Here is a 24036-nt window from a genome sequence, read left to right as displayed (position 1 = left end):
TGAGTTAAACCCTTCTCGGAGCCTCGCCTGACCTCCAAGTCCTCAGGGGCCCCCTCACTTCGTCCCCGGTTGTCGTCTCCCCCTCGCTCCAGGCCCCACGGGCCATCTGGCCTCCCCGGTCCCCAAACAAGACTGCAGCCCGGCCTGCCACCCTGCCGGCCCTGTCCGCTCCACACGCCGCCCCGTGTCCCCCACACGTCAGCCGTCTCCGTCTGGGCAGGCCGCTGGGCTCGACGGCGTCACACGTGCCTCCCTTGTCCTTCCTCCTCGCCCAGGGCCGCACGGCAGTGGTGTCCCCGCGTCTGCGGCGTTCAGACAGGTGTGTGACTCGCATCCGTGCGCTAAACCCGCGGCACCTCAAACGCTTGCCCAGGGACGACCCTAGACCTCGGCACTGCCTTCTGGAGAATGAATTGCTCTTGTCAGCGAACCAGGTTTCTCGCTCTTGTGGACTTTTACCCCCACTCGTGCGCCCCCGAGTCACTGTCCCCGTCAGTGACTTCAGCGGGAGCGCTGCAAGGGTAAATCACGCACAGACGGTGTCAGACACGCGGACGGGGGTGGTTGTCCCTCCAACGTGTCACTCAACGCTGAGGAGGCCTTCGGGGCAGAGACCGGGCACAGCTGGGAGCGGGGCAGACACCACGAGCAGCTTCTCGTGAACGCGTGGCAGGGCGGGAGAGGAGGCCGGGGCCACGAGCTGCCAGCCGCAGCGACGAGGTCCGCCTCCTGTGTCAGCCACGCTGTCCACCCCGGCCCACCGCCCCCCACCCACCCCCCCCACCCCCGCCGCCCCGGACCGAGGCTCCTGCCAGCTGGCCTCCCTGGGGGGAAATTTTTCCGAGAAAATTCAATACCGAGTTAACCAGTTCCTCGAACCGTAAAAACCAGGATGCGGAAATGTTAGGCTTAACGCTCGGCAAGGGGGCCGCGGTCGGCACTCGTCCGAGGGGCAGACGGGGAAACCAAGACCCGGGGAAGTTACAGGCGGGGTCCTTTCCTGCGCGTTGGTCCAGACAATCCCGAGACCCGACCCGGGCTCATGCGGGAAGCGCGACGTCCCCGTGGCTCCGGCCCACGGCGAGCGTGGGGACGCGGCCGTTGGGGCTCAGCTGGGCGTGCGCCCTGCGAGCCGTGAGGCACATCGGACTCTGCTCCACTTACTGGCTTCTAAACAACCTTATTTCTATTTAATAATGAAGGATTTGTGATTACTTACAATTTCAGACACTGGGATTTGGTACAGTTACATGGCTTTTTAGACTTTGTGTCCCATGAACTAAGAGTTACTCTACAAAGATTAAAAAAGAAAATGTATTCAGATCGTTACTCTTTAAAAGGAGACTTAGCTAAGCATCTGGCGTTTTTGAACAGAAACTGAAAATCGCAACAGCAGACAGCTATCGGTCTCAGTCACTGGGGCCTGATCACAAACGGACTGGCGTGCCCATTCGCAGGACGGAGCCGGCCTGGCCGGTCCCAGCCCGCGAGGCCACCCGTGCAGCCGGGGGCGCGGAGCGGGTCCCTCCCCTCGAAGACTTCGGGAGCTCCTTCCCTCGATCTGCTTAAACCCCGACTGTGTGGGGCCCCTCGCACCAAATAGCTCCTTTCACTGTGTGCTTCCCAAAGCCTGAACCCCGACGGATGGTATGAGCGGGACGACAGGAAAGCCATCACTTCGTATCGTCCCCGCGGTGTTGGGGCCGTCCGCAGTGTCACAGCAAGCGTGGGTGTGCCTGCCGTGTGGCTGCTAGGGACCTCCCTCCTGACTCTTCCGGGGATTAGCCCGGAGGCCGTCTGCAGGGGCGTCAGAGGCGAGGCTAACGTGTCCTGGCCGCCGCCAGCCGCGGGGGGCAGCTGTGGGAGCGCAAATCGCCAATCGGGAGCGGTTCCCGAGCGCTGCCCCTGACGGTGCTGCCCTCTGTTCCGGTGGCGTGAGCCGTTTCACCGCCACGGCGTGGACACCAGCACCTGCACAAGAACCCCGGCCGCGACGGGGCTGTCCCGGGTCGCGTGCGCTCCCCTCCCCGGGGCCGCGCGCTCCCCACGATGGCGCGGGCAGGCTTCGCTTCCGCGTCCCCCCGGCTGCTCCGGTCTGGGGCTTCCCACAGGAACTACAGCAGGTGCTCGGCACAGCCAACGGTGGCCGACAGTCTCCTGCCACCACACGGCACGGGGACCACTCTGTGCCCTCTGCTCCGTGGCTACCGCACTCTGCCCACTCACACACTCAACTACGGGAGCCAGGACTGAGGCCCGTCCCGGATCCCAGCGCGTGTGCCCTGGCCGGGGTCCCTCCTGCGCTGGCACGATCCACCCGGCACCCCTTGGCCCCAGCAGCCTGCCTGTCTGGGCTTGTTTCGTGACACCCCTGCCCCACACTTGGTCGCCGGCTCTGGGGTGAGCTGCTAATTCGTACTTGCAGAGATCCTCCCGTGTTTAATATAATGCGCCCAAACTGTGTCCTGAATGCCATATTAACTCATTACTCATCTAGTTTACTCTTCCCCTTCGCGGGCAGCACACTTGCCGACTTCTGTCCCCACGGGTGCCCAGAGGTGGCAGATCCGGCCGTACTACGCCCTGGCCTGTACCCCCCGGATCGAACGGGGGCTGTTCCGAGGAGGGGGTGTGGACACCCACTCCGCTGCCCTTGCCCTCGGCCCTCTTGGACCTGCGCCCACAATGGGGCACAGCGTGGCCTCGCAGTGCCTGTCCAGAGGAACCAAAGTCGTTCCCTTTAAGAGATGGGGTGGGGGCGCACGGGGACAGCCCAGGGGTGACCTGCCTTAGTTGTGGGAGGACAGAGTGCAGTTCGACAAATGTCCAGTATCAGGAAGATGCCACCGGGCGTTTCCTGAGAGACTGTCACGTGGTCGGAACTGAGATAAGAGCTTCAGGGAGCGCCAAAAACTACACGGCAGAACCTTGGTCTGCGAGCATAATTCCTTCCGGAAACATGCTTGGCATCCAAAGCACTCGTATATCAAAGCGAATTTCAAGAACCATTGGCTCCGATGTAATCATGTGACGTTCGGCATCACGTGTTACTCGTGTTGCAAGACGCCGCTCGTTTATCAAGTGAAGATTTATCGGAAGTGGTTGCTCGTCCTGCGGGACGCTCGCACAACAGGTTCCTCGCCAGCCACGGTTTTACCGTAAGAACTTATAGTGCCAGCCCTGGAGGAATCCAGCCAATAATTTCGAACATGAGATATACACAACTGACAACTCGGAGGACAGAAGGTATCGTAGAATCGGCTGTCACACAATTCGATACCGACTGTAAAGGATATAAAATTCAGAAACGGTGGCTTAGTATAGATGGAAGAAGTTAACGCAAAACCAACGACTTTGGAAGGAGACAGAACTGGACACCGTCGGTCACGGGTGTTTCGGCTGCAGTAGCCGCGGGAGCAAAGAGACCACGTCAGGGGTGAGCACAGAGCGTACGAGGGGCAGTCGTGCTGGGGACGGGAACTAAACTGGAAAATCCCATGGCTCCAAGAACACCTGTCTACGCTCTTCCGCCACCCTGTAAATAACCTAGTCAGGAGAGATCTGCACGACTCTGCCTCAGAAGAGCACGATAAATAAATTGCACCACCGCGACATGACCTCGTCTTTAAGAAAGCAGTTTTCAGAGAAACAGACTCGTGAATGTTCTTTATTGTAACGCTCATGACGTTGCCCAAAATAGTAGCATCTACGACGTATCCGAATTCACCCGGACACCCGACTGATAACAAGATTACTAAAGCCATACGGGGGTGACGGGACATGAATTATTAAAGGGATATTTTTACTGATACGACAAGCTAGTTAATAAGTTAGCCAGTTCACCACCGCCCAACTCGAAAGAATGAGGACGGGGTGAGCTCGCCCTGGAGGACGGCTGGCCTGCCTCCATGTCACGTGCTGGGCGAGAGACCACACGGGGCCGACGCGGCTCCCTTTCCGATGTCTTCAGACCTTATTTGACCTCGTTACCTTGCGGAAGTCAGAGAGGAAACTAATGAGCACCCAAGGGGGTGACGAGGCAGCGCAGCTCAGCCGTGGTTGGGAACTCGCACAGAGCCGCACAGCAGCAGCTTTCGGACCGCCCGCTTACCACAAACGGCACGGTCCTGAGTACCGTCCAGATGCCACTTTCACCAACGGTACGGAGGGTGGGGATACACATCGCCAGGGCCGTTCAGTCGAGTGACATCGAATCAAGGCATTGTTGGCACCAACGAAACACAAACAGAAAGCCCGTGTGGTTCCCGGCACACCATTTGTAAGGGAAGAATATTTGTATGACCCGCACAGTTCCTTCGAAATAGAGAAAGATACGTGACTGCTGGAGCAAACCTAGGAGAGCCTGGGCAGACGGTGGGGGACGGGCCGCACAGAGAGCTCCCTCCTTATTGCTCCCCCGGGAAAATGTGGGTCGGCCGAGTCACAGAGGAGCCCCGGATGGCACCGTGACCCCAAGAGCACACACCTGAAATAAAGTGTTAGAAGCACCAAATCCCCTCGATGGTGCCAGACGCGCCAAAGCACGTCGTGAAGCAATACCATGGGCCAGATGCTCCCGGGGGCACAAGAAAGATAAAGGGAGTGTCTTCGGGACGGTGATGTCACAGGTCACGTCGTGTAACCACAGATGGGAGGCGTCGCCCAGGTAGCGGCTGCTTGTCCAGGGACGTGAAGACCCATGATGGTAGGTAGGACCAGTTTCGGTAACAGCGACCACACCCTCACGGATCCGTCACCAAGAGGGAAGCAAGGACAAGGACTCCACACAGCCGGACCTCATTAAGTTAACGGAAAGTCATCGACTGCCCCGGTACACCCCCACCCCCAAAAGACCGGTTGCTATAACCACAGCAGCAGCAGGGAACCATGGGAGCCACCGACACTGCCCAGCGACCGCGCGGAGGGGAAGGCATCGAGAAACCCAGAACCCCGCCAAGCGGTTCGCCTGGCCTCTCAACTGCCCCCAGACACCTCTCCTCCCACCACAAGCCCCACAGGGACCTGGAGGGCCCCAGAGGCCCCAGGGAGCATTTCCTGCATTGCTTGGCCTGATTTCTTTTCGGGCCCTGGGCTGTCCGACCACATCAGGTGGTGCGCCCCAAACTCGCGGAGGCAGGAATACACTGACCTCCACAAGCAATTAAGGGGCCCGATGGATGGGGCGGAAAGGGGCGCCCCATCCAAGGTTAGCGCATGAACGCTAACTTGACAAAGTTCCAGCCAGCTTGGTTAGTTTAATTAGTTACAATCAGAGACATGACTTGAAAAGGGCAAGACGAGATCCCAGATTAAGTGCGGCCCGTGCCCACGTGGAGACCGTGTGCCTCGCGCCCGCCACTGAGTGGGGGCTGACCCAGCAGGGAGGCGGCGGCGGGCAGGGGCCGGTAAAGGGGTAAGGGCACACCAAGACCACCGCCAGGTGAGTGCCACACCATCACTTACGTTGATGCCAGCCAAGAAGGAAATAGAGCCTCTCAGTTTAAACTGACGTGAACCCAAGACAGAGCTACGAGCGGCAGCGAGCCTCCGAAACACTGGCACGGCCCAGCGGGCACCGCGGAAGCCTCTCCAGCCACAACACACAGACGCACGCGGCCACGTCGTTACTGTCACCACTCAACGTACAACACAGTCTCGAGAGGTCAGGAAGGTTTACAGGCAAAGCTGATTTTGCAACTTACGATAAAATCACAAATGTACCCAAGAGCCTCTTAAACTCTGACATTAAAGAAAGCGACGATTGACTGCTTTTAATCCTTACCCAGCCAAAGATATTTTGGGTGGTCCTGGAAGGGTGGATCCCGAAGGGACAGTAGACCCGTTGACTATGGATGGTAAGGCTCCGTTATCGAGCTGTATAAAGTGAAAGGCAAGCGTATTTCGAATTAGTGCGTGTTGTGTTTTTTTTTTTGTTTTTTTTTGTTTGTTTGTTTTTTTATTTTTGGGACAGAGAGAGACAGAGCATGAACGGGGGAGGGGCAGAGAGAGAGGGAGACACAGAATCGGAAACAGGCTCCAGGCTCCGAGCCATCAGCCCAGAGCCCGACGCGGGGCTCGAACTCACGGACCGCGAGATCGTGACCTGGCTGAAGTCGGACGCTTAACCGACTGCGCCACCCAGGCGCCCCTAGTGCGTGTTTTAAAAGTTCCGTCCCGCCAACCCCTAGGTACAGACAACAGTGACTGGTGGTTACATTACGATCACTTTACAACGTCACCTATCACCTATCACCACCACGACCCCACTGACACAGAGGGGGCTCCGGCCAAGGCTCCTCAGCAGCAGTCGGGGGGGAGCCCAGCCCAGGTCTCCCACACCCCCTGGCCACAGTGTGCCCGGGAGGAGAAGGCCCTGCCTGTGCGGACCAGGGGGCGCTGGGGTGGGGCACAGCCACGGCTGCCCGGGTCCTGCACCCCCACACAGGGGACAGCCATCGGCCGACCGGCCGGGGACACTGACACGGACAGCTTTTTCGTTTTTAGGACTGCGAACTGTGAAATAAATTCAATTGCAAGCTTCCGTAAGCTGGAGCTGTTCTTCAATTATGATTACATTCTTGGTATAACATAAGAGATCTTGACATCCGAAGTCTTATCAACCATTAGTTTTTCATCTATATCGTCAGTTTCAACAAATCCAGACACAACGTCACAGCCCCGCACCCTCCACGCCCTTTGCCTTCTCTGCTGTCATTCACCCTTCTCTCTGTGCCTCCTTAGCGTGGCTCACAGAGGGTGTTCCAGGGGAAAGGAAAGGGCGGCAAAGTCAGCAATGACCTCACTCTCTTCTCAGAAGCCCACGGAAAAGTCAAGTTCTGCACACATTTAGGTTTTGAGATGATTTGTATGTATCACACCTCAAGAGCCTATCCTTGTCCCTTCCTCCCCCGACAACTTGCAATTAAAAATGAAGCTTTCTATAAAAAGTACGGTCTGGCAGGGTGCCCGCCTGGCTGGCTCAGTCGGTGGAACATGTGACTCCTGATCTCGGGGTTGTGAGCTCGAGCCCCACCTTTGGTGTAGACTCCTTAAATAAATACAACTTTAAAAAAAAAAAAAAGTACAATCTTAGAGAAGCAAATGCTTTATTCACTCTCGTTTTCTCTCTTTTGCCTCTTGTTAAACCGTGTGTCACTACAGGCTGTGGGGCTTGAAGACACTGAGAAGCCACCCCGGGTCCCACCTTCTTCAGCACAGAGCCCCGTCCTCCGGGGAACCTCCCCCAGGGCCCCTCTCTTCCACCTGGGGCTCTGCCCTCCTTGCTCGATTGCCAGGAGGGAAGTGCCCACAAGTTCCTGAAACTATCCCTTTCCTGTCACCCAGACACCTGTCAGGCCTGTGTCCCCAGTGGCAGCCCAAAGTTTTACATGCTTTCGGAGAAAGGACTTCCCGATTCTCAGGATCGAGGCAACTCTGTGCACAAACCAGGCACAATTTCTCTTCCCCCCTTTGCTTATTTAGCCCCAAAGCAAAGCACAGAAGAGGTAGCTTCAGGGCCACACGGGGGGTAAATCTAGAGTGACTTTGTGCCAGAACCCATGACCTTTGTCAGTGAAGGCTGGCCACCCGGGAGTGAGGGCGTGACCTTGCTAAACTGCAGATTCTGGGCCAGTGAGTCTGGGGCAGGGCCCGAGATCCTGCATTTCTGGCAAGTTCCCAAATGATGCCCAGGCTTCTGGTCCACGCAGCAAACTGAGTGGCAAAGTGCTTCAAAAAATATACAGAATCTGGGAGCGCCTGGCTGGCTCAGTCAGGGGAGCATGTGACTCTGGACCTTAGGTTGGTGGGTTCGAGCCCCGCGTTGCGGGTAGAGAGGCCTCCAAAACAAAATCCTTCAAAATACACACACGGACTTGGGGTTTCGCAGAGAAGCGGCAAACGCGTTGCTAAGATGATTGCCTCAAGGTCCACACTGGATAAGAAGTCAGGGCAGCCGACGCGGGGACAAGGACACAGCCACGGAAAGATGGGGAGGAGGTGGTCAGAAAGGAGGTCGTGGCCCAAAGGGGCACAGACAGCGGCCGAGACAGGACAGGAAGGCTGAGGGCGTGGAGGCCGCCAGGAGGCCGGAGGCCTCCGTCCAGGGTCGGCAGAGACTCTGCACCCGGCGCCCAGAGGATCATGGCCCGGGATCTCCCGCACGGACCAGTCCTCTCTCCTCCTGCCTCCTGTATTGTTCGAGAAATAGCGATTTGCTCCCTCAACAAACGCCCACTGCCTCACCGCTCTCCTCTGGTCTCGGGGCCTTGAGTGCCTTCTCCACCCCGGCGACTCCTTCCCTCCAGCCCAGGCCTTCCTCCCCTTCCTCACGCTGGCCTGCAGACCCGCATAGACGACTCCCGCATAACACGGTCCCTGGGGCGCCTCAGACAACTCCTGCGCGACGCGCCAAGCGCAGCTCCTGGTCCCCCTCCCAAAACGTGCACCTCGCCCCTCGGTGGAAACGCCGACTTTCCATTTGTTCAGGCCGAAAACCTCGCAGGGACCCTTGCCTCCTCTTTCCCTCACTTCCCTTACCCAGCCCATCACGAGCCCTGCTGACGGCATCAGGGGACGGGGACGCTGCTTCGGCTCCCCGGCCCCCCCGCCCCGGCCCCTGCCCCTCCCCGGTCCTGTCCTTTCCTTATTCCCGCCCCCCCCCCCCCCCCCCCCCCGGCCACCGTCCCCTTCCGCTACCTTCTTTCTACCCACTCCAGCCCAGCTCCCTCACGGCCACCTCCTCCCTGTCTCTACAGCAGGATGACCCTGTGCTGTGATGTTCTGCTTTCCTGGAAAGTTCTCCCACGTGATAGTCACAGGGCTCACCCTCTCCTCCCTTTCAGGATTTTGCTCGACTGTCACCTCGGTGGAGCCGAATGTGACTGCCCTCCTCCCCGGCGGACTTCCATACCCCTACGCCCATCCTCCGCTCTCCTAGCATCCGTTATAAATCGTTACATTTGCCTGGTGTCTGTCTCCCACACTAAAATGTAAGCTGCAGGGGGCAGACTCACACGCTTTCTTTCTTCCCTTAATTTTTTTTTTTTAACGTTCATTTATTCTTGAGACAGAGGGAGACAAAGCATGAACGGGGGAGGGGCAGAGAGAGAAGGAGACACAGAATCTGAAACAGGCTCCAGGCTCTGAGCTGTCAGCACAGAGCCCGACGCGGGGCTCGAACCCACGGACCGCGAGATCATGACCTGAGCCGAAGTCGGACACTCAACCGACTGAGCCCCCCCAGGTGCCCCCTAAAAGCACTTTAAACTTTAAAAAAGCATTTCCATTACACCAAGGAAGCTGAAGCACATTCTATACCAAGTGGGCAGCATGTGCTGGTAAATGGCTGGGCCACAAAGGACAAGTTCAACAAACGGGCAGAGGGACGGTCTAGAGGCCGTAGCAAGGGCACGACAGCCCCCACGGTGGGCACAGAACTGTGTCTCAAACTCACTCCACTCCCTCCCGACCCCCGGGGTCTGACCCAGTGGCGAAGGTACGGGGTACTTGGTAAAGGTTTCGGAGGATAGATTCTATTTCCTGAGTAAGTCCAACCTCGACAATTGAAATGTTAGGAGAAAGTAATGCCCAACTGTATTTTTTTTAATTTAAAACCATGACTCACTTGTGTAACGAGATTCAATTTTGCTGGGACTGGCAAAAATCTTCCTACTAAAGTAGTCATTGGTTTAGGGACATCTGTAAGGAAGACAATTAAAATTAATTGGCAACATGCATTGTTTCTTTTCTGTTTGCACATGGAAGAAAGAACAAACATGATCACGAATCACGGATTTATCGTGTGCAAAATCGTTTAAACTTATCTTGATCCCATTTGGTTTTTTACTCTGTAAAGCCTTTGGAGTCAATGTATTTCATTTTATTTGTTTGCTTATCACACCCTTTTTCTTGGTCATAAAGCTACTTAAGCTCCCAAGGATAGTCGACTATATTCAACACACACACACACACACACACACACCTCTGTTGCCAGTGCCCAGGTTCCCAAAGTGTGTGCCAAGGTGCCCTCAGGTACCACAGCCAACTCAGCAGGGAGTCTCAGCGTCGGCACACTTTCAGAGGAAGCACAGCGACATCTGTTGGACACCACGCGAACTACTTCCAATTTATGTGCATTCTCTTTTCAAATGGCTACTCTCTTGCTAGGATGTAAATACGTATAAGGCTATTTGGACCACACTCTTTAACTACCGGCACTGATAGTATCTCTCTGGTCTAAGGGGGCTACGAAAAACACTCCCCAGGCGTTAAGAGCCCTGAAGATCTCTCTGTGCGTGAGTCCATGTGGAAGAAGAAATGTGTCTTGGCGTCCTGAATCACTTAACCAACTGAACACATTTCTTGCTCCTGGCTTATGCGGCCTTTGAGTGACGTTATCTTGAGACTCTGGTAACAGGATGCACTGATTTTACACAGGTATTTAATATGTGCATGGGGGCGGGGGGGTTACGATTATGTGACAAGGAAGCAGATTTGGAGAACGTTACATAAACCCTCTCCTTCTGCGGATCTAAGGGCATTAGGATTTTGTCATGTTCCAGAAGGACGGGAATGAGGAAAGCACCCCTCTCTGCCTGTGTAGAGGATCAGATGCCTCTCTGACCTACAGGGAATGGAGCCAGAAGATCCGTGGGCACGTAGCAAAGGGCTTCTAGAAGACAAAAACCCAACCCCAATCCTGTATCATTGAAAAGCAAACGTCTTGAAGGCATTTTGTCTGTCCCTAAATAAAGACAGGATGGGGTAGGAGTCATGATATTTCTTTTGGCCATGAACTCCAAAGTTCCACCGAAATGACATCTGTATTTATTCCTGATTTAAATTATTGGCAGGTGCATCACGGGGAACAGAGTCAACATATTGTATCAACTTTGTGCGATAACAGATGTAATCAGACTTCTTGTGTTGATCAGTTCCCAGCCTATACAAACGTCAAGTCACTACGTTATTCACATGAAACTAGCATAAGATGGTTTGTGAACTATACTTCAACAACAACAAAATAAAACAAAAATAAATAAGTCATTGGCAAGGTCAGTGAAACATCTGATAATAACATTCTTTCTGGTTAACTCCAGGTTTAGAATAACGATCGCGTATGTGATCCACACAGAGAGGCCCAGTTCTCAAGAATGAGTGTCTAACTTTTGTAAACCCAATCCTAAAGCGATGTCATTTATTCTTTCTCTGATCATGTATAAGTAATTTGGGGAGAATCAAGTGCTTATAGGTCATTAATTATGATGATGCCCGTTTAAAGATGTTTCGGAGCGAGTGGCAGCAAAATCAGCACCGGCCATAGTTATCTCAAAGCTCACGGGGATTAAAGCCCAGCCATAGTTCTCATTCATTACGTGAAAACGTTCCCATTAAAACGTGTATGGTTTATACCCCACCTGAACAGTCAGCCCCCACCCAGTGTGGGGAAGTTTGGTATTTCCGCCCAGTCCCCTGTAGACACACCCACCTGTCGGTGACAGCAGTCGCCTCTTGGGACCCCCAAAGCTCTCTGCAGCCAGCAACACGAGGCGGTAGCCGTCCAAGAACACAGCGCACATCAGTTCGTCTACACAGATTTGTTTTGTATTCCTACTTCACCCACAAGGGCTGTGAGACTTGCCACACTGCCCGTTTCACAACCTAACTGCCTATTTCGCATTTACGCTACATCCAAAGCCAAACGCACTCACTCACAACTTACGCACAACGTAGGACACAATTTTCGTAGGAGTTTACTCTGTACCTGACTGTAGGTAATTATTTTGGTCTGGATACTGAGGAACCAAATGAAGCGCTTTTAGCTCTCTCGTGCCAGAATTGTCTACACACAGCATTTGTGTGCCCCCTTTCAACTGACAGATCACCTAAAATGAGAAATAATGATCAGGTTTCATTTTTAAAAGAGAGCCAGTAATAGGAACCTAAAGAACCTTAAATCTGAGAAAGTGACTTTAATCCAGAATTTCGGTTTTAATGGAAAACGGCAAACTAGAGATCTGTTCTCGAGTTCTGACTCTACGACAACATGCTCTCTGGAGGCACCGCCCCCCGCCCCCCGCCCCCGGAAGTGTGTTGTGAGACACGTCCGGCGTGCTGACGGAAGTCTGCTGACACCTTCCCCTACGGGTGCCTGCCCTCGGAGGGTCAGGGTCAAGAGCAGGCGACCATGCACCAGGGCTCCCTCCACCACCCTTGGGCCCCACCGTCAGCACGAATGAAGAGTGTCGCGATGGGCCCAGTGCCAGCCCCGTCCAGGTCCAGGTAACCGGAAGAAAGACTTTGTCCCCCTGACTTCATCTCTGGAGCTGGTCACACCCGTAGGATAATCTTTAATTTTATGACTTGTTCTCCCCTGCTATACACATATATTTATCATTCTTGTACACGTGTGTTTTTTTTTTCTAATGTTCATTTATCTTATTCCCTGCAAGCACCGTTTAGAAAGGCTAATCCGGGGCGCCTGGGTGGCTGGGTCGGTTAAGCGTCCGACTTCGGCTCAGGTCACGATCTCACGGTCCGTGAGTTCAAGCCCCGCGTCGGGCTCTGTGCTGACCGCTCAGAGCCTGGAGCCTGTTTCAGATTCTGTGTCTCCCTCTCTCTCTGCCCCATCCCCACTCATGCTCTGTCTCTCTCTGTCTCAAAAATAAATAAACGTTAAAAATAAATAAAAATAAATAAAAAAATTAAAAAAAGAAAGGCTAATCCAAGAAGCCGAAGATTCGAAGAGGCCACGTCAGTCTTCCCGGGCCTGACTGGCACTCTCAGATCACCCAGTTGGATTCGAACCACCGACAAATCCTCAGCGAGCCAGGTGAGTCCGTCAGTCAAAGACATAAGTCAAGCAAAGCACAGACAGAGTCCTCGCTGGGTGCGGTCCCATCCAAGCCTTTACGGCATGAATACAGAAGAGAAGTCGTGGTTTCTGCCCACGCACAGCTTCTAATTCTGACGGTCAAACCACAGATACCCAGAGAAGCTGTGGTTTCTGACTTTAAGTCGCCTTTGGGTTTCCCAGACAGGAAAACCTGAATAAGCATAAAGGACTGAGGTTACCGGAATAATGCACGTTGAGCCTTGCAAATGCTGATCGCTGGGTCAAAACTTTACATCACCCTGACATTGGCTAAGTGGCCAGTATTCATGTTTGGTTGGAATTTTATTTGTATTCAGAGGATAAAGCCCTAGCCACACACACACACACACACACATACACACACACACACACAGGTGCACAAAACTGGGGGAAACGTCCAGAGTGGGCTCTGCCGTGTCCCCCCCAGGAGCGTGCCCAGGCTACTTGGTCATCGGGCAGCACTGGAAGAGTTCCCATCCTGCTCGCCTGGTCTGGGCATCCTGGGAAAGCTCTGCTCTCAGAACGCGTGGGCCTGAGTAAAACCACAGAGAGGCAGGGGCTAGTGTGTGCCCCAGCTAAGCCCGGGTCTGTGATGAGCTCATTTTCAAGTGTTTCCTAGTTCAAGTCTGTGCCTTAGAGCTTAGGCCTCCTTTCTCAGAATAAAGAGCCGCCACGGAGAAGGCAATCTCTGTCTCTGGTTCCTTGGACTCTTTGCTAGAGGAACAGGCGGGCCCCGATCCTCGGGCTCCCCTCCCTCCGGAGGCCTCACCACACGGAGACCCGGAGTCCCAGATGTACCATTGGCAAGCACACCACGTAGCATCTCTGTTTTCTGAACCGAGAAACGTAGATAAAAATTATGTCTCCCCTACAGAGTTGACAGAGGATTAAATGGAAATACAAAGTAACACCAGCACATAAACCACAGTCATGTGAGTATTACTTGGCATTATTAGGAATGTGGGGGCAGGCAGGAAGGGAAACAGCCACCCCGGAACCCCAGCACCGCCCGCCCAACCACAGGGCTCTGCAGGCTCCCCGGTCCCTGGGCCACCCCCGGGGTCTGCACTGGCCGAGGGGACTTGCGGTTACCCTCCTTGGCAACGCGGCAACGCCCTGACCTTTGTCTGGTCTGCTACGACCCGGGCAAGGAGGATCTTGGAGACGAACGGAGCCCTAGCAAGGTCCTAATTACGTCCCTCTTCTGCGAGATGAGACAGCCAAAAAGGCGGGGTCGACAAGTAAACAGGATGAAATCAACGACTCCTGTTGACTTGGCGACGATCAGAGTCAAACATTTAAGATCCCGTTAGACACATTTCTTTGGCATCGTTACCATTGGGTTAGAGTCTTTCTTGAGAGGGCAGCCGGCGGCCTCCTCTGCTTCCTGGGATGACTCAAACGTGTGACAGGGTTCGGGGCCAAGGGCGTTCTGAAAAGTTGCCTCCTCTGGGTTGTTACTTATAACTGCGCCACCGGCTTCCTTTATTTCCACCTAAAAAAAGCAATTTTTATTTTAGAGATCACACCGTGGACACAGGGGTTCATGGCTGCATAATACGGAAAATTCTCTGTGGAAGTTGCATTTTTTAAAGTAAAGAGAGCCCTTCCCTTTCCTTCTGCCCCTCACTGTCATTCTCCCTATGGGGGGCAAGGGGGGAGGGGGGGGGGGGGGGGGGGTGCGATGAGCCATCTGACCAGCGTCGCTGGGGAGTAAGGACCCGGAGGACTGAGACCCTCTGCCCTCGACTGAGGTACCCCGGGTGTGGAGCTGTGATTTCGAGGCAGCGCTCATGCTGTTTCAAACACATGTCGTAAGGACTTCCCGGCTGGCCGGGGTGCCCCTGGAGCTGCTGGACGGCCCCCCACCCTGTAAAGGAGCTGACAGCCCTGTGGGACCTCCCTCAAAATGGCCTCAAAGGCTGCCCCTTTCTCCCCGTTCTTAGAGCGTGCTCATCAGGTTGTATTTAATGTTTCAGTTGACTATTTTGTTTTGTTTTTTCTCGAGACGCCCACAATCCCCGCTGATGTTTCAGTAATGTTGAGAACGCATTTACAGCCGAACTTACAATTACACAGTAGTGCTCTCCTGACTGCGTGGCAGGACGATCACTAACAGGAAACACTGAGGTCAGGGGCAACTGCCAACCGTGTCTCCAAGCCACGCGCGGGAACAGCTGCCCACTCAGTGGCACGGGGCACCACCACCAGAGAGGGGGCGAAATGCCAGGGGTACCACTGAAAATCAATGCAATTTAAAAACCAAAAAGACTCCTGGGGACCCTGGAAGGCTCAGTCGGTTACACGTCCGACTTCGGCTCAGGTCACAATCTCGCGGTCCGTGAGCTCGAGCCCCACGTGGGGCTCTGTGCCGACAGCTCGGAGCCTGGAGCCTGCTTCGGATTCAGTGTCTCCCTCTCTCTCTCTGCCCTTTCCCCACTCACACTCTGTCTCTCACTCAAGAATAAAAAAATAAATAAAATAAAAACATTTAAAAAAAAAAGACTCAGTGGTTAAAGAAATTGCCATCAGATTTCGCTATTCCAAAACCATGAGGATTCTTCCTAAAATTTGCCGAGAACACAGTGACTTTCCAAACTAGGTCCCTTTAGGGGGCAGCACACATTTCCTCGGGATCCTTCGTTGCCTTTAAAAACTGACTTGTTTCCTTTCGGCAAGAACAAAGCAGAAATCACCAGTGGTTCTAAAAGGGGGCGGTCGGCTGACAATTACCGGGAGTTTATGTAAACTGGGATTCGTGTTACATGTGCCCGAGGAACAGCCCCTTAGCAGCAGAAAGCAGCTCTCACATTTTGATTCCACGATTCCATGAAAACTCAACCACACTGCACTTTTCACAGGCACTATTAACACTAACGTCAACAGGGGCCTCTTTCCTAAAGCCAGTGACAGCAACAGGGCCCAGGACCACGCGCTTCCTGGCTCCTTCCCTCCGCTGCCCTGTGCTCTCTGCAGCGTTAGCCCACCTTGGAACCAGGGCCCCAGGACCCGACTCTCCTCCGGGCAGAATGGCTCGCTGGGGAGCCGCCACCCGGCTTCCAGAGCGGGGCGCTCAGTTGAAGGCGTGAATCCAACCAGGGATGCTACGAAAGGCTTGGGGGGGGGGGGTCTTGGGACGACCAGTGTCACTCTGTCTGGGACAGGGTGACAGAGCCTTTTTCCCACATGGATCTTACTGGAATCACCCGGACACCGGGGTGGGCGGCTCCTTCCCTGGCCCAGGCGCCCAGGGGCAGGACGGCGGGACTCCTGTGCGGGGCCAGCAGGGAGGACAGGAAGTGGACGTTGTAGGCCTGCGGCTGCGGGGCCACGGGCAGGACGGCGTCTTCCAGGGGGCTGAGGTCGGGGAGGCCGGGGTACTCCGCCAGCATCTCCTGGGCGTGGTCGCCCCCCGCCAGCTCTGCTTTGCCCTGGGTCTCACAGTCCGCCTGCAGCGGGGGGCTGAACGCGTGCAGGAGGGGCTCCGTGGGGTCCGCGGGGCTCAGGTACGCGTCTTTAAACATGTGGAACTCGCCCTCCTCGTGCTTCACCACCACCGGGGCTCTCAGGGTGAGGTTTTCGGAAACAAACGGACTGTCTGCGCTGAAAAGGTCTGTCACCATCTCCTCGGGACTGGACATCCCGCCAAGCAGAGGGGCCTCCTCCATGTCTGCTGAGGGGACCTCGGGCCGGGCGTCGCCCTGTACCCCTCGCCGCGCGCAATCCGGCCGGGAGCCAAGCACCTGCACACACATGGCCAGGTGAGTGGGGTGCGGCCCCGCCCTGACCCCGGGGGTCCCTCCATCCCCCACCCAGGGCCTGACCCGGGAGAGGTCCCCCCATCCCTAAGGGCCTGACCCGAGAAAGGTCCCCCCCCGTCCCCAAGGGGCTGACCCGAGAGAGGTCCCTCCTCCCCCCCCGTCCCTGAGGGCCTGACCGGGGAGGGGTCCCTCTGTCCCCGAGGGGCTGACCCGAGAGAGGTCCCCCCGTCCCCGAGGGCCTGACCAGGAAGAGGTCCCTCCATCCCCGAGGGGCTGACTGGGGAGGGGTCCCACCCGTCCCAGAGGGTCTGACCCGACAGGTACCCCCGTCCCCGAGGGGCTGACCTGGGAGAGGTACCCCAGTCCCCAAGGGGCTGATCGGGGAGGGGCCCCATGGTTCCCAAGGTGCTGACCCAGGAGAGGTACCACCATCCCCGAGGGGATGACCCGAGAGAGATCCCCCTGTCCCCGAGGGCCTGACCAGGGAGAGGTCCCTCCATCCCCGACGGGCTGACTGGGGAGGGATCCCACCACTCCCCCAGGGTCTGACCCGACAGGTACCCCCATCCCCGAGAGGCTGACCCTAGAGAGGTCCCCCCGTCCCCGAGGGGCTGACCCGGGAGAGGTACCCCCGTCCCCGAAGGCTTGGCCCGAAAAAGGTACCCCCATCCCCGAGGGGCTGACCCAGGAGAGGGCCCCCCGTCCCCGAGGGCCTGGCCCGAGAGAGGTACCCCCGTCCCCGTGGGGCTGACCCGGGAGGGGCCCCGCGGTCTCCGAGGCCCTCACTAGGGGACCCACGGTCCCTCTCCCCTCCTGCAGGCCCCTAGGCCGGGCCCGGGGACCGCGGGGATATCGATATCGCCTGACGTTTGTTGTCGGAGGGGGCGCGGGCTCACGCCTCTTCAGGGGGACGCACCTGGGGCCGCGGGGGCTGCGGGAGCGCGGATCCAGGATGCGGGGCGGGGCGAGCGGGCCCCTCACGTGCCCGTGGCCGTTGACGGTTGGGACGGGGAACGGGGCGGGGCAGCGGTGGGCGGGGCCGCTGCGTGGGCGGGGCCGAGCTGCGGGTGCGTCAGGAGGGGGCGGGGCCGGCTGCTGGGGGGTCGGAGGCGGGGCGGGGTGAGGGCCGGGGCTCCCGGGGTCCGCAGCGCCAGGCTCACAGGGAGAAACTGAGGCCCTCAGACCAGTCTGACTTGTCCAGATCAACATTAAGGTAGATTTTTTTTTCCTTAAGTGAGTAATACATAATCTCTCCTACTGAAATATTTAAACATTACAAATGGAGCTGAAGTTTCCTGAAGCACCACGCCAGTCCCCAAAGGGGATGCTGAAGTCGGCTGTGTATCTTCCCAGCCCTCTCCAGGGCCTCACTGACACGGGCACCTGTCGATGAGCTTACTCTCCTTTTATGGCTGAAATAATCACACCACGATGAAGTTGAGCGGAGGTCGGGGCAGGGCTGAGAACGCAGTGGGGCTTCCCGAACTGTAGGGATCTGGAAGGCAGCCGATGCGAACAACAGCTAAGAGCTCGAAGAGCCTGTGACCAAGCACATCAGCCCGTGAGGCCCTGCCGTTCACTCTCTCGTGACAGACATTCGCATCGAGCCGCTCTGATCACCAGGCGTGTGCAGCCACCTGTGTGAGTCACCAGCCAGCCAGACTCAAAGACCCAGGAGCTCTGGAACACTCCTAGATGTAATGCCGGCCCGGCTGGGTCAGCCAAAGCCAGAGCCATCTTGTTCCTCAGGCCTGGGCCCAACTCCACCTCCTGTTTGAGCCGGCTACGTCCCCCTACTCATGACCCTCTCGTCTGCCTTGGGACACCAAGGGTCCTTTGAACGGCTGTCTTGGTTCTCTCCTCCCCCCACTGGATCCGATCTCCACCACCGCCAGAACCTGGTGGGGCCCCCGCTCTACCGAGCAGAGCTTTGCACGCAACAGGCACTCAATAAAGACTACTGAGAAAACGAATTCGTGCATTCACCGAACAGATATTTGTTGAGCACCTACTATACGAAGGACACTTCCAGGCGTGGGGGCGGGAAGGGAACGCATAAAGGGATGAAGAATAGAAACCCACGGCCCACAGCAGCTTCCTTTCTCAGCGAGGCCCGTGCATCTTGTGATGTGCACTCTGCCCAAGCCAGGCCATCGGCACAAACCCCTCACCTCTGTCTCCAGGGCCTGACTTCTTCCTTCGTCCCTGACTCATAGCCTCCTTATCAACATAAGGGAAGAGCCAGAAACAAAGACTGGGATTAATGTTTTATTAATGATAACATTCATCCTGCATTTCTAAGATTTACATCCAAAAGAGCATATTGTATTTACATGCAACGGACAGCCCAAGGTAACAAATTCAAACCACAGCTCCTTTAAGAAAAGACTATGGCTTATTCCACGTTAAATTAAATACGTAATACTCTTCCCTCCTCCTTGCAACATGTACAATAAAAACCCACTCTCCTTTCTTCCAGGAAATATAAAATTGCATTGATAACTGCACTGGTTAACGACAGGTAATTACACTGGAAATATTTAAACCTGAGAGACAAGCCCAAATAGGTATTAATTAAGTGCTACGGGTCAACATTCAAATTCACATGCGAACGCGAAGGGAATGCAGACTTGTCCGGTCAATAGTGCAGGATTTAGGTGGCTGTGACAGTCGCCGATGCCCCCGTGATTGGAAGCCGTGCCCACCCGGGGCACGCTATTCCCCACCCCCCACCTCGACTGTGAACCAGATGAACACGAGTGTTTGTTACCATAGTTGTTGGTTTTCATCTTAGTTTTGTTTTTGTTTTGTGTGGTTTTTTGGCCTGTTTTCATTTCTTCTTGCTTTTAAGAGAAAAAAAAAAAAAAAAAAACAACTCTTTGGCCCACGTAGGTGGGAATTTTGCATGAAAACACATACATAAATACATGTGCTCTGCAAGCAAGCGCCCTGTCTCCTCCAACAGTTCAGCCTGGCCATTGTATCACTGGAGTGCACGACTCTTTACAGAAGCAAGCCCGACCGGAGCAAAGTGGTCAGAAAAATAAATACACAGTTTTAAAAACGGGACAGCTGAGCCTGTCACTACCGCCCAGAGGCAGTGGGTTATTTCATTCCATGATCCTTAAGGGTTACATTAAATACGGAAGACGATTCAGTGCATAATCGCTTTGTGGTCAATCAGACTCTCTCCATAAAGGCACTCCCACCCGAAGGATAGGCTACGTTAAACTTAGCACCTGTCACCGGTGACGCGTGGCGGGTCACCGAGATGGCGTGGCCTCCTGTTCCCGTCTCCCCGCATCTCGGCTGGAAAGGAGAGGGGTCCTCCCTCCCCAGGTGGGGTTAGAAAGCACGCCCGGGGCCTCCAGGTGCTGCACTGTCCTGACCCTTCTGAGGTCACTCTTCCCGTTTCTTGAGCTTTTGTTTTCCTTCGTCAGTGGTCAACGTCACGCCCTCCTTGCCGTCAGCCCGGGGAAGCAGTAATCCCGAGGCACGTCTTGTACCTTTTTATTCTTCAGTGACTACGGCAGACGCGTCACACCTGGTCACGATCTCCCTTGCTCCCCGTTTCTGACACATGCACACTCTTTCTTTTGTCGCTTAATGATGCAAGGAAGGCGGGCCGAAGAGAGGGCTCTAGGCCAGCTGCCCTCCCAAGGAAACTGGTCTTTCTAGGGGTAGGGAAGCCACAGGAAGCGCTTATTTACAGGGTTATCCGCTCCGTAAACGAGAAAGGAGTAAGACGCTCACCATTCCACCTGAAGGTTTGCAGAGCACATCTTTCCTACGGTCTCCCTTTCGTTAGGGCCTCGCGTTTTTAAGGCACTGGGTTTGAAGACTTGCAGGGTCAGTAAAAACTACAGAATACGGGATGCTAACTCGCTTCAGACACGGAGAGGCACACACAGACTACCAAGCCAGACGGGGACAGAGTTACTACCCACAGGGACACAAAACTGGTTCCCAAAGCACAAGGCTTCCATTAGTGCATTATACATGCGTCGACTACGAACAGTCTAACATCTCTGCCTGGAACGCTTCTCTCTCTGCACAAAAAAAGCTCTGATAAAAAAGTAAATGCCCGTTAAGGACCAGGTATTCGGTCCCCACCGAGGAAACATGCCACTGTCATTTCCCACGGGTGAAGTCACAACCCCACTAGTCCCTTAACTAGCTCAACCAGATTTTTATCCTGTATATAAACGCAGTGGGGCTGCAGAGCGGGGGGGGGGGGGGGGGGCACCTTATCAAACATTCCCAAAGTCAGGACCTGCCAGGAAGTAGTGGGATTATACTTCACAGGGTGAAGACGGCTGTTCTAGGAAACAACACCACCAAACCCCGGGCGGGAAGGAAAACTTCTGGGTTTCTTGAGCGATTTTTCACCCCGAACTATAATCAGGAGCAACAGCTACTTTTCATTTGGTTTTTTATCAGCAGAGCTCGTTTTCCTTCACGGTGGCTCTCGTGGGATTACTTTCTGGAGTTGCAGCTGAACCCAAACAAACCGATGATGTCAGTCATGGCCTGTTTCAGGTGCTTCCCAAAGCGATGCGAGTCCTGGCGTTCAAAAACAAAAACCGGAAAAACACACGTTACGACGCGGAAATCCCACACCACGAGCCACTTACAAACGGCCCCTTCCTTGCAAACATTCCTCTTTGCCAGTTCTCGAAGCTCTGACTTTATGGCTTCATCACTACGTCACGCGTCCTGGAGACATGCTGAGGGTTCGCGCAGATAACCGTGCGTGTGTGGGTGTGCTTTTGCTGGAAGGCCTCCCCTCATGGCAACACGTTACATAAAACACGATAAGTAAATGAATTCCAGTCCTCTCTGCTAACAGGGCACTTGGCATTGCTTTCAGGCGTTGCTTTCCCCGTGGAAAGGAAGCATAGAGACAAGGATGGGGGCTCCAGCGTGGCTCAGTCGGTTAAGCGTCCAACTTCGGCTCAGGTCATGACCTCACAGTTTGTGAGTTCAAGCCCCACGTCTGGCTCTGTGCTGACGGCTCGGAGCCCGGAGCCTGCTGTGGATTCCGTGTCTCCCTCGCTCTCTGCCCCTCCCCCGCTCACGCTCTCTATCAAAAATAAACATTAAAAAAATTTTTTTTTAATTTTTTAAGTTAATTAGGTTGAGAGAGGAGCGCCTGGGTGGCTCAGCTCGTTATGCATCCCACTCTTTTGTGGCTCAGGTTGTGATCTCATGGTTCGTGGGTTCAAGCTCCGCATCGGGCTCCACACTATTAGCACAGAGGCTGCTTGGGATTCTCTCCCTCTTCCTCTCTCTCTCTCTCTCTCTAATAAACTGAAAAACTTAGGTTAAGACAATTTTTAAATTCATTTATTTGAAACAAAGTCCAAGGCAAGTAAAAGTATACAGGTGAACTGGTCTTTTCCATCAAAGTGAGGAAAAACACTTCTGTCAAATTAGAAAGAAGGCCGTAAAAATACCCCCCATCTTTAGAAAAGGGGGCCCTGTTTCGTACTTACGGTCTCAGGGCAGGAGAATTTGGAAGATATGTGGAAGTTGATGAGGTTCTCGCCCACGAGGATGTAGGACACCCCATACCCATCGTCCGCAACCTACAGAGCAAGGCAAGTTTCAGATGAACCTCGGGAAAGGAGATGATGTGAAAACAGGACTAACATTTTTCCATACAAGACTGGCATTAACACCTGCATTAACAACCTGCAGAATTCCTCTACAACGGTGCCCGACAAGGTAAGGAGGGGCGCGTGGAACGTTCCGGAAGACCTGAAGCAGCGGCGGACGGGAGGGCGCGTCCTGTCCCCGACCTGCAGCTCTGTGTACATCACGCTCAGTCACTTACCGGTCCAAAGCCCCCTCCGCTGCACACGTACTCTGGATTCTTCTCCAAATCGAATAGCTCTACCTGCTGCTGAGGGGTCTGGCTGGTTGATAATCTCCAAGGCTCCGATAAGACCTGTTGAAGACCACAAGGAGATTCTCTCATGGCGCATTTTTAAGAAATGTTTTTAATGTTTATTTATTTTTGAGAGAAAGAGAGAGACAGAGCACAAGTGGGGGAGGGGCAGAGAAAGGGGGAGGCACAGAATCTGAAGGAGGCCCCAGGCTCCGCGCTGTCAGCACAGAGCCCGGTGCGGGGCTCGAACCCATGAACTGTGAGATCATGACCTGAGCCAAAGTCAGATGCTTAACACCCAGGCGTCTCTCCCATGACACTTCTCCCTGTACCGTCCTCTTCTGTCCCTGAGACAGGAAGCCCCACTGGAGAAGGAAAAGCCTTGCTCGGTGTCTGGGTGGTCACGGACGCCACAGGTCTGCGGCCCTGAAGGCCCGGCTGTCTGGGGGCAGTATGTGCGCAGAGAAGGCCTGGGGCAGATGAGGGCAACCGGGTGGTTGGGGGATGGGCAGCACCAGCAGAAAAGGGGGCGGATATATTAACTAAGATTCAGAAAGGGGGCTGTGCTGCCCGGAACCAAATTCGCAGGAAGTCGAGTTGCCTGTTAAACACGGCATTGTTAACAATTAAATTTTATAACTCAAAATTAAACTCCATTACAAACGAGGGTGATACATACAAGAGCTCATCACTCCATGCTCCGTGCTTGAGGTCACTGGCGTCTGGGGGGGTCAGGAGGGTTAAATGTGACACCAAGTATTCCCGGGGACTGAAGGGACACGGCACTGAAAGCACAGCTCGGATCTGACACTGTGATGACCGTTCAGCTCGAGCGCCCGTTTGTGAGGCCCCGTCCCACTTGCAAGGCTGCACCGACTTAGTCTGGGGGTAGCCAGCGTGCCTGGCCGAGCGGCCGCTGGCAGCCACACTCACCTCCTTCAGGAAGGGGGAATCCACGGCCAGGTACTTGGACACCACGTAGAGACAGAAGAGGTGACGGTCGATCCCGGAGCCAGTCATCGCCAGGCGGTACAGGTGCTGGTGCTTCTCGGAGGCGACCTTGAACAACTTGAGCCTCTGCTCAACCTAAGCGAGGAGGGGTGAGGAGATGCGAGTTGTGCGGGGGGCGGGGCCTAAGTCGGCTCTGGGACGCAAGCAACGGCCCTTCCCTCCAAGGGTCCGATGGCCTGAGAAACGGGGGTCTCGGGAGGGGCGTGCCGGGGCAGAAGCCCCACCTTGTGCCACCGAAAGGGCGGCTCAGAAACCGCAGGGGGCGCACGACAGGAGAGGCATCGTGGTCCTGTGTGCAGCCAGCCCGGCGTCACCTTGCTCATGCCTACTGATGTCCTTCCAAAGAATCAGAAGCCTTTGTTCTTGGGAACAGTTTCACCAGAGCAGAGCGGGGCGGGGCAGGGCCGTGTAGGGCAGAACAGGGCAAGCAGGTCAGAGCAGGTCAGAGCAGGACAGAGCAGAGTAGAGTAGGACAGGGCAGGCAGGGCAGAGTAGGGCAG

The 24036-nt window shown here is 55.2% G+C and overlaps 2 protein-coding genes across 9 annotated transcripts in view; both read right to left on the bottom strand.

Moving 5' to 3' along the window:
• TESMIN (testis expressed metallothionein like protein) overlaps positions 1-17636 on the bottom strand; it is a 41400-nt gene extending 23764 nt beyond the window's left edge. For 4 of the 7 annotated variants that reach the window (XR_007460066.1, XR_007460065.1, XM_049641745.1 and 1 more), the window contains exons 1-7: positions 17388-17545; positions 16072-16617; positions 14211-14369; positions 11765-11885; positions 9626-9699; positions 5783-5874; positions 1220-1291 (exon numbers count right to left, since the gene is read on the bottom strand). Coding sequence is in view for 5 of the 7 variants with exons in the window: in XM_049641745.1 (XP_049497702.1) it covers positions 1220-1291; positions 5783-5874; positions 9626-9699; positions 11765-11885; positions 14211-14369; positions 16072-16542 (989 nt within the window). In the remaining 2 variants the exon portion in view is untranslated. The other 3 variants (XM_049641771.1, XM_049641739.1, XM_049641755.1) reach the window with 3 other exon arrangements.
• A 1847-nt stretch (positions 17637-19483) lies between these two features.
• Positions 19484-24036, bottom strand: part of CPT1A (carnitine palmitoyltransferase 1A) — a 56075-nt gene continuing 51522 nt past the window's right edge. For both annotated transcript variants that reach the window (XM_049641699.1, XM_049641706.1), the window contains exons 16-20: positions 23459-23611; positions 22472-22585; positions 22131-22223; positions 20216-21198; positions 19484-19966 (exon numbers count right to left, since the gene is read on the bottom strand). In XM_049641699.1, the coding sequence (XP_049497656.1) occupies positions 21112-21198; positions 22131-22223; positions 22472-22585; positions 23459-23611 (447 nt within the window). In that variant the 3' untranslated portion in view covers positions 19484-19966; positions 20216-21111. The remainder of the gene's footprint in view (positions 19967-20215; positions 21199-22130; positions 22224-22471; positions 22586-23458; positions 23612-24036) is intronic.

This window comes from Panthera uncia, chromosome D1 (genome assembly GCF_023721935.1).
Source record: "Panthera uncia isolate 11264 chromosome D1, Puncia_PCG_1.0, whole genome shotgun sequence".
NCBI classification, from domain to species: domain Eukaryota; kingdom Metazoa; phylum Chordata; class Mammalia; order Carnivora; family Felidae; genus Panthera; species Panthera uncia.
Note: the sequence above shows the minus strand (reverse complement) of the source record. Positions and strands in the feature narration are given on the sequence as shown.